General features: G+C 43.8%; 1 protein-coding gene across 1 annotated transcript; it reads right to left on the bottom strand.

Moving 5' to 3' along the window:
- Positions 1-1314: 1314 nt before the first annotated feature.
- On the bottom strand, positions 1315-11822 carry LOC144530190 (homeobox protein Hox-B9a-like). Its single transcript, XM_078269665.1, has 2 exons — positions 11094-11822; positions 1315-1550 (listed from the first exon to the last, which is right to left on the bottom strand). The coding sequence occupies exons 1-2, from the start codon at positions 11695-11697 to the stop codon at positions 1315-1317; spliced, it is 840 nt and encodes a 279-aa protein (XP_078125791.1). The 5' UTR covers positions 11698-11822.
- Between the last annotated feature and the right edge of the window lie 1311 nt (positions 11823-13133).

The raw sequence follows: 13133 nt of genomic DNA, 5'->3' as shown, positions 1-13133 counted from the left end.
GGTGCGAAAGCATATAGGCACAGAATTCGAGAAGAAAACTGAGTCCTGATGCTTGTGGCCTAATTTAAATAAGGACGGATCTGATTAAAATAATCTGGTGCTTTGTGCTGCACTCTCCTCTCAGCTCAACTCTGCTAACTCCAGGCCCATGAAGCGGAGGGGACGACTATCGACAGTCATTAAAGGCCTCAGATGAGCCGCAGCGCATAAAGCATCTGGAGAGCAAGCTGAAGGGTGGAGATCAACGATATCGACAGCAGCCTTAGCGGATCCCCGGTTGCTGAGTCGGGTTAACACCCCCGGCACCCCATCACTTCTCCTCCCCCTCCGGTATCTGCTCATTACTTAGGTCGACAACCGGGAAACAAACGGCGGCTTGCTGCTTGTATCAACGCCGAGCATCAGGCGCTTTCTAATCAAATTCTGCCAACAACGAGAGAAACAAGAAAAAAGGAGAAGAAAAAGACGGATGAACCTGTGAGTGTGTGTGTGTGTGTGTGTGTGTGTGTGTGTGTGTGTGTGTGTGTGTGTGTGTGTGTGTCTTCATCCCACTCCCTCCATGTTTATTGGTCATGTGAAACCTCGGTTTCAGCACCTCCGCGCGCCTCCGATGTCAGCGACGGAACAATAAATAACTAGTAATAAAAGGAAGAGTAGTGCTTGAGAAAGAATAAAACATCCCTCTCTCAATCTGTTGTAGCATCACCAGTCGGTTTGCTGCTTTCTTCGCTTCCATAATGCAGCCTAATATCAAAGCCTAAATAATAGCGTATACAACTATGAAGACGTTGGACAAAGAAGAGCTATCAGTTAATCAAACAAACAGTCCAATCTGCAGTTTTACATGGAGTCCGACCCATTTAAAGGAGAGCAGGTCCAGGAGGAATTGCTGTTGGTGTGTAAGTTTTTTCATCCTCCATGACCACAAACTTAAATGATTCCAAAGTTCAAAAGTTGCCTCCTTCTAACACCAGACGTAGTGTTTCCGAGCTTCTTAAGACTTCAGTGTTAACATGGCGGCGTCCTCAGAGTCTGTTAGTGATCAATACAGCCGTTGATCAGTTGTATAGATTGGTGTAGGACTGAAGCTTACGTGGTAGTGCTTGGAAATTAAAACAAATTGGAAATAGCAGGTGTGTGTGTGTGTGTGTGTGTGTGTGTGTGTGTGTGTGTGTGTGTGTGTGTTTTCAGTTGTTGGGAAGGCCATGTTGTGTTCGAGACATAAGAAATATGGGACTTTAAAATGGATACATGGTATGAGCGTGCGTGCATGTGTGTCTGGATGTGTATGTGCGTCCGCGAGTGAGATTCCCGCTAGTCCTTGGGTTGATCCTTGCTCTGTTTCTTCATTTTCATCCTCCGGTTCTGGAACCAGATCTTCACCTGCCGCTCCGTCAGGTTGAGCGCGCGCGCCACCTCATGCCGCCGGTCCCGTGTGAGGTACATGTTGAACAGGAACTCCTTCTCTAGCTCGAGCGTCTGGTATTTGGTGTACGGGCACCGCTTCTTCCTGGAGGAGCGCGCATGTAGCCAGTTGGCCGAGGGGTCATCTGGAAGAAGAGAAAGAAAGGAAAGAAGGCAATTAATGATACAATTACAAATAAACTCCTGTGTAGCGTACTCTTTCCAGCCCTGTCTTTGGAGAGTTGCAGAACATTAAAAAGACGAAGCATCAAAACATTCCTTAATGATAAAAACAAAACAAAAACAAAAACATCTCTCCGTGCGTAAAAGTTGCAGAACCGTAAACCTAAATGTTTTGCTCGAAAACAACGGACTGTGCAATTGACACTTTGGTGCGTAAACTAAGCTCATGCTGTCAACATGGGCGCAGATTTGCGCAAGTAGCCTAATGGCTGTTTTATTTGACACTACGTGGAAGACAGACGGCCCGCTCCATCCAACATCCACGAGGAGGAAAGCACGACGGACAAATATGAAAAGAATCCCTCAATATTGGAGATTTTTATGAAGTAGAGCGAAAGAAAATGGAAAACTGCGGATTTATTAGTTTACTCATTATTGCTAGTAATTCCATGGCGCTTCTTAGCGGAATCAGCCTTGAGAACCGCTTCAGACCTTTGCAAAATTGAACCAATTGCATTGACAATTTAGGCAAAAGCATTAGTAAGGCAATGGGTCATTTTAAATTTGCCAATGAGTTAGCTGACATAGGTCATTGCCGCAGTTAATTACATATAGCCTACCCATATATAGTAGGCTATAGTAGGCGGGGAGATATCTGACTGCTTTCTGGAGGCTCCTGTTTGAAGGTGACCGAATGAATTTATATATGAATATAAGATGCTTTAATCACGGAGATAATACACGAATGATAATGGAGGCAGCGTCGTGTGTGTTTCTTGTGATATCACATTTTGTGACAAAAAAACGGGAGCTTAATTACCCTCCGCACAGGGGCGTCGGACTGGGGGGGGGGGTAAAGGGGACTGAGTACCCAGGGCTAGAATGAATAGCTGTGGATGCGGGGAGGGGCCCGTAGAAAATGCCTTTCTACAGGGCCCAGCATTTTGTGCTACGCCGCTGCCTCCACATGATGAGAGCAAACACATAAAAACACATCGGGGAAGATGTTTTACAGGCATCATACTGCTTTTTTGCGTGAGAATGACATTGTACATTGTAGCTCAGCACACCGTCACTGCGTCACTTCTGCTCCTAAATGAATACATAGCGGGACAAAAAAAATAAAAAATACATGGTGGGACATGTATGGCGGGATTAGAGGAAATACCTTTTTGTGTGCATCGTCCGCGCTCCGCTGTTAACATCAGTGAAATTAAAGGTAATGAAATTAAGGATTTATGATGACCCTCAGCTCATTTTGCCACATCAGAAATGCGACAAGCTCCAACGTGCTTGAGATTGTTGAAACGTGTGTTTTGAGATGTAAATGACAACATTGTAATGCATAAACGTAGGCTCCTAAATTCTAAATTGGATGTTCTCCGGCGGAGGGAAAGTTATGAAATATTGTCTTGATTTTTTCATCTCTTTCTTTTTCTCCATATGTCTTGTTTGCCAGGCCACCCTGACTCCTCCACCACCCCACCCCTCTTTATAGCTTTCAGACCGATGTAATTAGCAGAGACTTCTTGTTTGGGACGCATGGGTCTAGTTTAGGGCTGAAAGCTATCTGCAAAGCACCAAAGCATCTCAACTATGAGGCAGCGTGCAGGCACTCTCACGCTACCGAGGCTCTTAAAAATACAACTCCACCATGACAAAAAGAAAGCTCTTTTCTTATTTTGACCATTTTCATCCCTTTAACACGGTTTTTTATATACAAATATTAGTTTTCAATCAGTTTCGAAAAATCTCTCAGCACCTGCAATCTCACATAAAAACATTTCCGTTTTGAAACATCTATGAAAACCCATTCAGGATCATTGTGAGAGTCCAAAGCTGGTTCAGATTCATTTCTACTTTTACATCTTCTAAATAAAACCGTTAACCATGAGCAATCATTTCCTGTGGTTAGGTCAGGCTCTTCCTCCAGTCAATCACAACAGTCAAGCCAACAAACAGAGTTTTCCAGCTAGAGTCTGGTAAAGTACAAACAGCTAAAGGTTAAAATGTCAGCAAAATGTGATCTATTTCTTAAATTTTAGTCCAAACAGCTGAGAAAAATAAAACGTGTTACAAAAGCTTATCATCCCCGATGATGAACGGTAAGGGGCAGCATGCAAAGCAGGAAGCAAACCACACTGGAAGCATTTTCTTTAAAGCTGCTGTTTCTTCATTGCATTTTATCAGTCAGCAGTGCAGTCTGGTGCTCAACCCAAATGTGACTCAAAGAGAGGATTCCGCTCTGGATGTATTGGTATGAAACCTGGTTTATGTAGAGTCAATGGCTGTTTTTGTTATATTAAAGCCTTCGAGAGGCAGTGTAAGTCAGACTGAATGAAACACAGCACACATGCAGGCTGACCATGAGGCTGAATTTGGGGAAATAAGCTCCATCTAAATCAGTTTGGGCAATGTTAGGGCCAAACAGCTTCTCATTGTTTCTGGCAAACTGCAAAGAAACATGAGATGTATCCTTGCAGCCAGGAGCAGGTTTTAAAGGAGATTTTCTCTCCCTATGTAAAATGCAGGCACAGTCCTCTGGCCTAAAATGGCAGAAGGAATGATCTTATCACTCACAAGCCATGGGGAAAGCCTGAGCTTCCGCGCCTTTTGACACCAAGCGAGATTTAAAATATGTGTGTCTCTCTCCCTAAGGAGTCTGTCTTTTTCCTAACTTTCACTGGGCGGAGGCTTCGTCTGTCAATTTCCCTGGTAATGTTTTACTGCCATGACGATCCTACTTGCTATAATGCCAAGACAATTCACAAAATTGCATATGACATTCATAACAATGCTTCTTTTAACTCCCAGCTGTGAACAAAGAGCTGTTTTGTGTGGCGCCATAAGCAGTGTGGTTTGATCAGATACATCTACATTTAAATGGTTGACATGCAAGATTCAGGCCAGGACAGAAAAAATTGGAGGAAAAGAAGAAATATTGATAATAAGTTAAAATTCTGGGATACTTGGTTAACATTTTGACTTGAAGATCAAATTTTGACATTTTAGGTCAAAGAAATGAAGTCAGAATGTTCAGATGGCATGTGAGAGTATTAATACTCTGTCACAATTCTCATCATTTTGACTTAAAATGTCATGGTTTTTGCAGTGTAATTCAGCATATTAGAGTCAGGGTCATTGGGTTCAGAACAAGATTGCAAAGCCAAGATGGCTGCCAGTGTTGCACACCCCAGCCTATAGCCTTCCTGTGTTATTCACCCCAGCCAAGTTAGTTAGCAGCCATCATCTGGTAAATATGTCCTTAATACCCTCTGGAATCAATTCCTTCCAACATGGCCAGCATGTACAGGATCGATTTCATCTCAGAGCAAAATAATGCCTGGTAAAGAGGTGAGAAGAGGATGGACAGTTGGGTGGGGGTATGCGTTGCTTTTGTCACACTGTAAAGTGGGTGCTTTGCATTTCCCGGGTGTATAATCACCTCCAGGACCATCCATTACCCTCGGAGCTGTGCCGCGACCGTGGCTGTCACCCAGGATGACAAACGGTTGAGGGTTGGAGCGGTGGAGGAGGGTGGTGAGTTGGGGTGTTAGTAACTTTTTTTTCTCCAAGGGGTGGGACGACAGTAAAGATGCTGACTGATAGAAATAAAGAATAGGTGGGGGGGGGTTATGTGTGTATAGCTTTTACAGTTGTAACTTTAATTTTTTTCATTAGGCTACATCTGTGTATTTGTGGCGTTGCTTAGACAGGCAGATGGACGAAAAAATTGATAATCCCGTAAAGCTATGGCCCTGCGGCACGCTGTGTCCCAATTGTAGGCCAATGTGTGTCTTTGCCTATGTGTGTTTGTGTGTGTGTGTGTGTGTGTGTGTGTGTGTGTGTGTGTGTGTGTGTGTGTGTGTGTGTGCGTGTGTGTCCACCATGATGAATGCTGCTTGCATAGAAACTGTGACCGAAACGGCTAGAAGACTAATATCACATCCTGTCTCTTTCTCCCTCCCTTAGCAATTTCACCCTAATAGTTCCAGAAATTGACCTCTCATATATCCCAAAGGCACGTTATTACATTTCAAGGAGTCGTATTTTATTCCCCCACCCTTACACCCCATCTCACCCAGCCACCAACAGCAACACGCCAATTAATGGGGTTGTTCACCCGGGTTATAAGTTAATAAACTTCGGGGGTAATAACTTTCTTGCACTGCCCGGCAGCAGCAGCAGCAGCACAAAGACTGAAGTGTAATCTTGTAGTTTATACTGGATGGCCGCCCAGCACCAGTAACACAAAGAGAATCTGTAGCTGGATGCCGGCTTTGGATGTGAAGGTGATGTTTTTCATACAGCGGCCATTTTGAATACCTGGGGAGGGAAACTCTGCCTACATTTGTCCTGGTGTTATGTGCCAAGATGCTGACACTACAACTGGTACAGATACAACTGCATTCAAAGAGTCCAGGTTAACCATTTCATTATTACAAATTGGTGATCTTCAAATTTAGCCTTCACAGTATCCTCATCAATTTAAAAAAGTTTGGAAGTTGGAAGCATTACATTTTGCTGGGGATAAAAGCTGTATTCTGTTAGGAATCTTTCCCTTTTCTGCAACACATACAGGGTACCAACTCATTTGCCTTAAGAAGAAACACCAACTTATGTGAACACATGTAGTGGACACAGAGTACAAAATATGACTGTGAGCGTGTGCTAACAGGACCCATCAACAATGATACAACTCATATTTTCCGAACACCAAAAGTTATTGTCTTTTCACCCCATGTCAATAACTAGTAGGGGGAATCACAGGGTACGTCACGATACGATACACAATGCATGGTTCGCGATATCGATAAAATCACGATAAAGCAGTTCTGCGATAAGCAATATATTGCTAGACAATCCTATAGTGATGCATCACGACATCGATCTAACTATGAATACAACATGCCTGTGAAAGTTAAGTGCAGGTTTTCTCTCTTTATTCACTGCAAGTCCAAACTGTTAGAAAACAGCACAGTTCTGCAACTTGTTTCAGTCTGTAAATCAAAATGACACAAGTATAGAGCAACTATGGGTCCAGACTTTGGACTCCAATGTGGCTGGGGCATCTGTTATTCTTCTCAAATTGCTGTCCACCCTCCCGTTGAAAACCTCTTCCTCTTCGGCTACAGGGCTCAACAGTATCGATTATCGTATCTCACAAACGATATATGGCTCTATCAATATTTTGTCCCATCCCTGATAACTAGTGTCTTTCCGTTGCTGTTCTTAATCTGTATTTAAATTCTCATGTCATTAGTCATCATCACAGATATTAGACACATGGCTGACATCACAGTAACTTTACACATATTTGTGTGAAAGTAAAGATTAGTAGACTATAATGTATTTTAGTCTAAGCAAAACCAAAGCCAATGAAACTTCCTACCGGCATACCAGAATCGTTTTTTGGAAAAACTTTTATATAAGCGTTAGACACCACGTCATTTTTACTCTTACGTTATTGTAAGTATAAGACAAACACAATATAACATGTTAATTAGTGGTCTTTAGAGGTGTAGGTGGATTTTGACACTTTTGGGCAGGCCAGGCTAGCTGTTTCCTGTTAACAGTCTTAGCTAAGCTAACAGGCTGCTCGTGGTGGTTAGCTTCATATTTACTGTAAAATCTTCTCATCTACTCTCAGCAAGAAAGTGAACAAGCGCACCACGCAAACTATTCCTTTAACCCAGAACAAGTTAAACACACAGCTATGAGGCCACTTTAACTATCATTCCAAAACGATATATTGCTACACAGTTGTAGATGTGTCAGGATGAAACATTGCTGTCAAAAGAGCCAACTTTCCATAGAAAAGCTGGTACCATTCTGCCATTGCAACACAAAGATAATGTATCTCAACACAGCCAATCCGAATCAGCCTTAGCTATGAAACATAATGTGTTGACATTTCCAACTTAATTCCCTTAAAGGTGACAATTCATATTTACACAGGAGAGAAGTGCAAAGACTCTGTTTATATCAGCAGCTTACTAGCCTGAGGTTGCACTAACCAACGTGCCTTTTAAATCCAAGTGTTTTCTCTGTGAGTTGCTTGCTAAATCAGTGACTATTCAGTTTATCAGTGAAGCTGAGTTGGGTTAAAGTAACGTTTAGCCAGCATAGAAAAATATAATTTGCACCCATAGTGTTTAAAATGGCTGCCATGTGAACAATAGAAACAGCCTTCACTTGCTGCTCCATGCAGCGCCCACTACCTGCCACACTGATACACTGCACATCACCAAACAAACCACAAGAAAAACTGCTGGCTCTGAAACAGCTCAAAAAGAAACTTTCTCTAACTGAGGAGACTCTCAGTTGTTGGCCTGTTTGAACACTACAACCCATTACAGACAAGTTTTCACTCCCACCAAGCCAGACTGGGACACACAGTGTCACTGGTGGAAAGTCTAATAATTCAGACTGGAGGCTGCTGGGCTCCTTCCAGCTCTTAACCAGCTCCCCTCTGATGGATAGCATGCTCAGATGCTGTAATAAGGTGGGTCTGTGTGTGTGTGTGTGTGTGTGTGTGTGTGTGTGTGTGTGTGTGTGTGTGTGTGTGTGTGTGTGTGTGTGTGTGTGTGCGGTAGCCTATTTGTGATTTGTATTTCTTCCTCTGAAAAGGCCATTGCGGAGGCCTCCATTCTTCTCTCTCATGCACACGGGCACGCACACACACACACACACACACACACACACACACACACACACACACACACACACAGTGCACGTATCAAACGGCCACGCGCTCAGACGCAGGGATCAGACTCTGGCAGAAACTAGATTTATCCGGCGGGATTAGAGGAGGGAAACAGAGCCCGTTCACATCACATCAGCCTCGGTTAAGAAATATATATGAAATTAAGAAAAAAAATGAATTTCTTTCCATGCAGGGAGCGTTTGTCTGTCCCACCCAAAATAAGTAATGAAAGCTAAGGAATAGAGATTCAACCTGAGCCAACCACGCCAGCACATGATGGATTAAATGTTGTTGTTAGTGCGAGTGATGATAGAAAAACAGAAGAAAGCCGTGTTGTACTTGCCAAACCCTCCAGCTTTATTTCAAGATGATTGCGATTTCATGACAGGTGAAATATTATTATTATAACAGACTGAGCAGATGAATAAAACAGCCACACACATGCGACTGTTTGACCGGCAGCCTACAGACATATATATAATAACAGTTGTGCCTTGTGGGAAATAGTGCGTATTATTTGATTGAAGTATAGCCTAAATATGCAATCAGCTGCACTTACACAACGTGTAATGTATGATCGGCATGCATTTTATAAGCGATGTCTGAACGTTGAAGGTCGCAATGCATTTCTTTAACAGTGAATCCATTCCATTCATTGTTAAAATAATAATAATAATAATAATAATAATAATAATAATAATAATAATAATAATAATAAAAACAATAAACGCCACAGTTTTCCAGATACAAAGACACAAAAGAGTATAGTTAAGGCAATAATTGTATGACTTGTCAAAGCAGGGAAGTTTAATTATTTTGTCTCCCCCCCCCCATCTTCTCGCTCAACTACAGATTGAAAGACCATCAGAAGCCGCTGTGGGAGTTACGTGATTGTATAGATGTAGGCCTATGCATGCCGTGAGAGTCCAGAGAGCTCGTGCTGACTGTCCCCTTCAGGTGTGAGCGGCGGTGAGTTCCGTACGGCGGAGTGAGTCAACGCTGCTGGCTGAGTTATGAGGCCTCCGTTCTATTTAGAACTAATCGCCTGCTCTTCGGCTCGTGTCAATGATGGAGGGCCTGACTCCTTTTATGATTTTTTATGATTTTTAGAAGAAGACAGGCCATGTATATGGCTGACATACATTAGATAGTTTCAACTGAATGAGACGCAACTGAGTGGGTGAGAGTGAAAACAAGAAGCTTTATCCTTATTATTAGGCTATGTTTGCAACGTTGCAATGTTTGTGTTACAGAAGAGTGTCGTTACATAGGAATGCTGGAACAGAAATATGGCAATAAGCCGAGCGCCCCTCCCCTCAAGAAGCACGCATGTGTCTCAATGGAAAATGATGGAAAGCAATTGATTGCAGAATGAATGGCAAAGCAAAGCAATAAACAATGTCTGAATGCCTCCCAGAAGTAATGGTATTGGAACTACAGCGTCACTTATACGACTGGTTACCTTAAAGATAATCTAGCCTGTCCAGTATCTCCATACTGGAGATCGGTAGGCCTCTTGGTTAGTGCGTATACGAGCTCTTCATGAGCAGTAGGACCAGGAGGCCTACAGCGTTGTACTTAATTGTTTGCTCCAGAGGGATTTTTTTTTTTACAGTTTGGACTGGCCGATCAGCCCGGCTTGTTACAGACTGACTGACATGAGGAGCTTTAAAACGCAATGGAGCGCAGACACAAATCCCCGTGCGCGCGTGCCCCTATGTGAAAGAAAGACACAAAGTAAGAGAGCCCCACGGCCAAACATCCACCTGCAGTAAAATAAATAAAAAATAAATAAAAGACAAACCCAAAGTACCAACCATTTGGCCTTTGGCCCTTTTCAAACAGGACAGCAGTGCGCATGCCCTGAGCAATTGCTAACGTAAAACAATGTAGTTGTTTTCTAAAATCAGCAACGCTCTCTCATTACTATCAGATTAATACATAAGGAAGAAAAGTAGCAGATTAGAACAAAGTAAAGAAAATCTGACTATGATGTTTCTGAGTTTTTTTCTCTGCTTTATATTTCTGGTTGTCCTCTGATTTAGAGCGTCTGCCAATTGCTTAAATAATCTTCCTTTAATGTTGCTTTACTTAGGTATTTCTATTACTTAGGTTATAGAAGGGACCTATTATTCTTTCAAAAACAATCATCCGTAATAAAAACAAACATGTATGCTTTTTAGCTCACGCATGTCAAGCTATAATGCAGCAAATATTAAGTCAGATAATCATCTAACCATCCTGAGTAGCCTACATAAGTTATTTTCAAACTGTCATATGGATGCAGTAACAGCATCACCTCAATACAGAGAAAAATAATGCAAAAGCCCTTTTGAACATATGTAGAGTTTTTGTCAAGACTGTGTTAGGTGTTGATCCTATTGTAAAGCCGTGTTTTTGTTCTTGTACAAGTTGTAATTACATTGCAACGTGTTCATGTTATTTTGTCCACCGCTTGCAGGTTATTTGAAGTATATGCCACATTAGAAAACTACACAGACGTTGGTTTAAGGTAACGTCACAGAATACAGTTCATTATTAGCTTATACCGAGTAATCCGTTACTGCATGAGCCGGCTGATTACACAGCGATGATCCTGGCTAAATATCACAGTAAACTTAGAGAGCAGAAGGTGGAGGCACTTTGGCTCTCCGGCTCTTTGTTCTTGTTTTATGGCGGCATTAAAAACATTTACAATCTCTCTCTCTCTCTCTCTCTCTCTCTCTCTCTCTCTCTCTCTCTCTCTCTCTCTCTCTCTCTCTCTCTCTCCCACGCGCTATTTCCTGCTTTAACAACTTACTTTGATCCAGGCCGTCTTTGTCCTCACTCACTTCACAAATGTCCTTATTTTCTTCGAACCCTGCTCTCGGGATGGCGGCCTGATGGTGGCTTAGCTCGCGCGCCGCCGTGGACGTCGACTCCAAAATGTACGTGGTGGTCTCGTGCTGGTGCTGTCCGCCGATTTTGGGTGGGATCTCTCCGCCGAGATGACCGAGCTGAGGCTCCAGCTTGACCTGCCCCGTCTGGCTCTGCCCCAGGACAGATTCGGAGCCGCGCGGTGCACAGTCCAGCCATGAACGTAGGTACCTTGTGTCCGCGGCGGGCACGTGCTGGGTTGGGATGTAAGGGTGGTAGACAGTAGGGAGGCCACTGGCACCGTGGTGTGGACTGAACGGGCTCCAGGACGACGAGAAGACCGGAGGCTTCGGTTGGAAGCTGCATGATGGGTACGACTCGGGAAGGGGATGCTCCGCGCCGCCGGGCTGCCTTCCGCCTGCGGCTGCGGCGGAGCTCGAGCTGGAATACTGGACGCTGGGAAAGCGAGCCGGGGTTGAGAGTTCATCGCTCTCGTGACTTATGATGGAGTCCACGTAATAGTTGCTCAAAGTCCCAGAAATGGACATTCTCGGACATTATCTGCGAAACGCCGCTAGTTCACTAAATGGAGAACAAGAAGAGAGACATTACGAGATGTTTCTCTTTCCCTCTCTCTCTTTCTTTCTCTCTTCTGTCTTTTGCTAGCTCGCCCCCTCCCTTCCTCTGTCTCTCTCTCTCTCTCTCTCTCTCTCTGTGTGTGTGTGTGTGTCTCTCTCTCGCGCGCGCGCTCCTCCACTAGTCCCCTTCCTTCCAAACAACTTGCTCACTATAGCGAAACAAAGTGCTACAGCCTACAGCCTCGCACTGTGCGCGGGGGTTTGTCGGGTGTGTGCGCGAGGCGCAAACTGATTGGCCGGACTTTTTCTTCGAGCATGATAAAGCGTCAATGGAGCGTAAATCAATCCTACACGCGGGCCTCCCTCTCTCTCTCTCTGTCTCCCTCTCTCTCTCTCTCTCTAATATATTGCACTACTTCTAAATAAATTGTCTTGTTTATATGCAATATGCAAAATGAACAGTCCGTCCGTATATCTAGTCTGTGTATCTATGGCGGCTGTCAAGTCAGAATTATATCCAACCGTTAAATTATGCTTCGTCTCGACAGTATGCATGAAATGCAGAGCGAAGACAATAGCTGACAAATAAGTGGCGCCATTATTTGTATGTATTTGTTTATTTACTTATGTATTTGTACCTTATCGAAACAGATAGTGCGTGCATTCCTGTGTGAAGCACACGCCAATGTAGCACATCCACTCTTGCTGAATTGTGCGCAAGCAATCACTTAAATCAATCTCAACATCAGGGAGTGTGCATTTAAAACACCATTAGTAAGCGCCGATAGTCCTGCACTTGAGTCGAGTCAACAGCACAGATATTTTCTATCCAAGACAAGATAGATGGTAAAATTCACACCTATGTGTGGTTAATTATTTACCCACTTTCTGAATATACTTGGAAGGTTTTCTGTGAGCTGCAAAGCCGCCTGACACTGTTTTATTGGCAGATTAACAGTCATTTTTGTTAACGACCGCCATTAAATCGGGCTTTGCGTGGTTATGCCCCTTGTCTTTACAGGGCAAACTCCTTCAACCACTTTTTTTGGGGGTCCTTTTAATACCATAATAAAATCCTACATCAGGGCGGCTGCTTTGGTTTTATAGGGCTGATATATGGCCTGTGGTGGTTCGGACCGTAAAGGCGAATGAAGCTGCTGCAGCCTCTCCCCCGGTCGGGTGAAGGGCGCTTCTCACTCAGCGGCCAGGCTGCCATGAGTAAACACAACTCGGACAGCAGCTCGGCGGAGGTACGGGGGACTGACGCTGGACGCCGGGTGTAGCTTCCTTCTGCAACGGAATAGTAGGCCACCTGGCTCTGCTGGTCTAAGTTGGAGCTACCGATGGTGTCCTCTTGTGCTCACAGCCTCTGAGTCTGTAGCGTGTGAGGGATGCAATCCGTCATT

This window comes from Sander vitreus, chromosome 15 (assembly GCF_031162955.1).
Source record: "Sander vitreus isolate 19-12246 chromosome 15, sanVit1, whole genome shotgun sequence".
Classification (NCBI taxonomy): domain Eukaryota; kingdom Metazoa; phylum Chordata; class Actinopteri; order Perciformes; family Percidae; genus Sander; species Sander vitreus.
The sequence above is the reverse complement of the archived record's forward strand: the minus strand, read 5'-3'. Positions and strand labels throughout refer to the sequence as shown.

Coding starts and splice junctions, on each gene's coding strand:
- LOC144530190 (XM_078269665.1), bottom strand. CDS start 11,697: ATGTCCATTTCTGGGACTTTGAGCAACTATTACGTGGACTCCATCATA. Junction 1,551..11,093: donor CAAAGACGGCCTGGATCAAA/GTAAGTTGTTAA, acceptor CTCTTCTTCCAG/ATGACCCCTCGGCCAACTGG.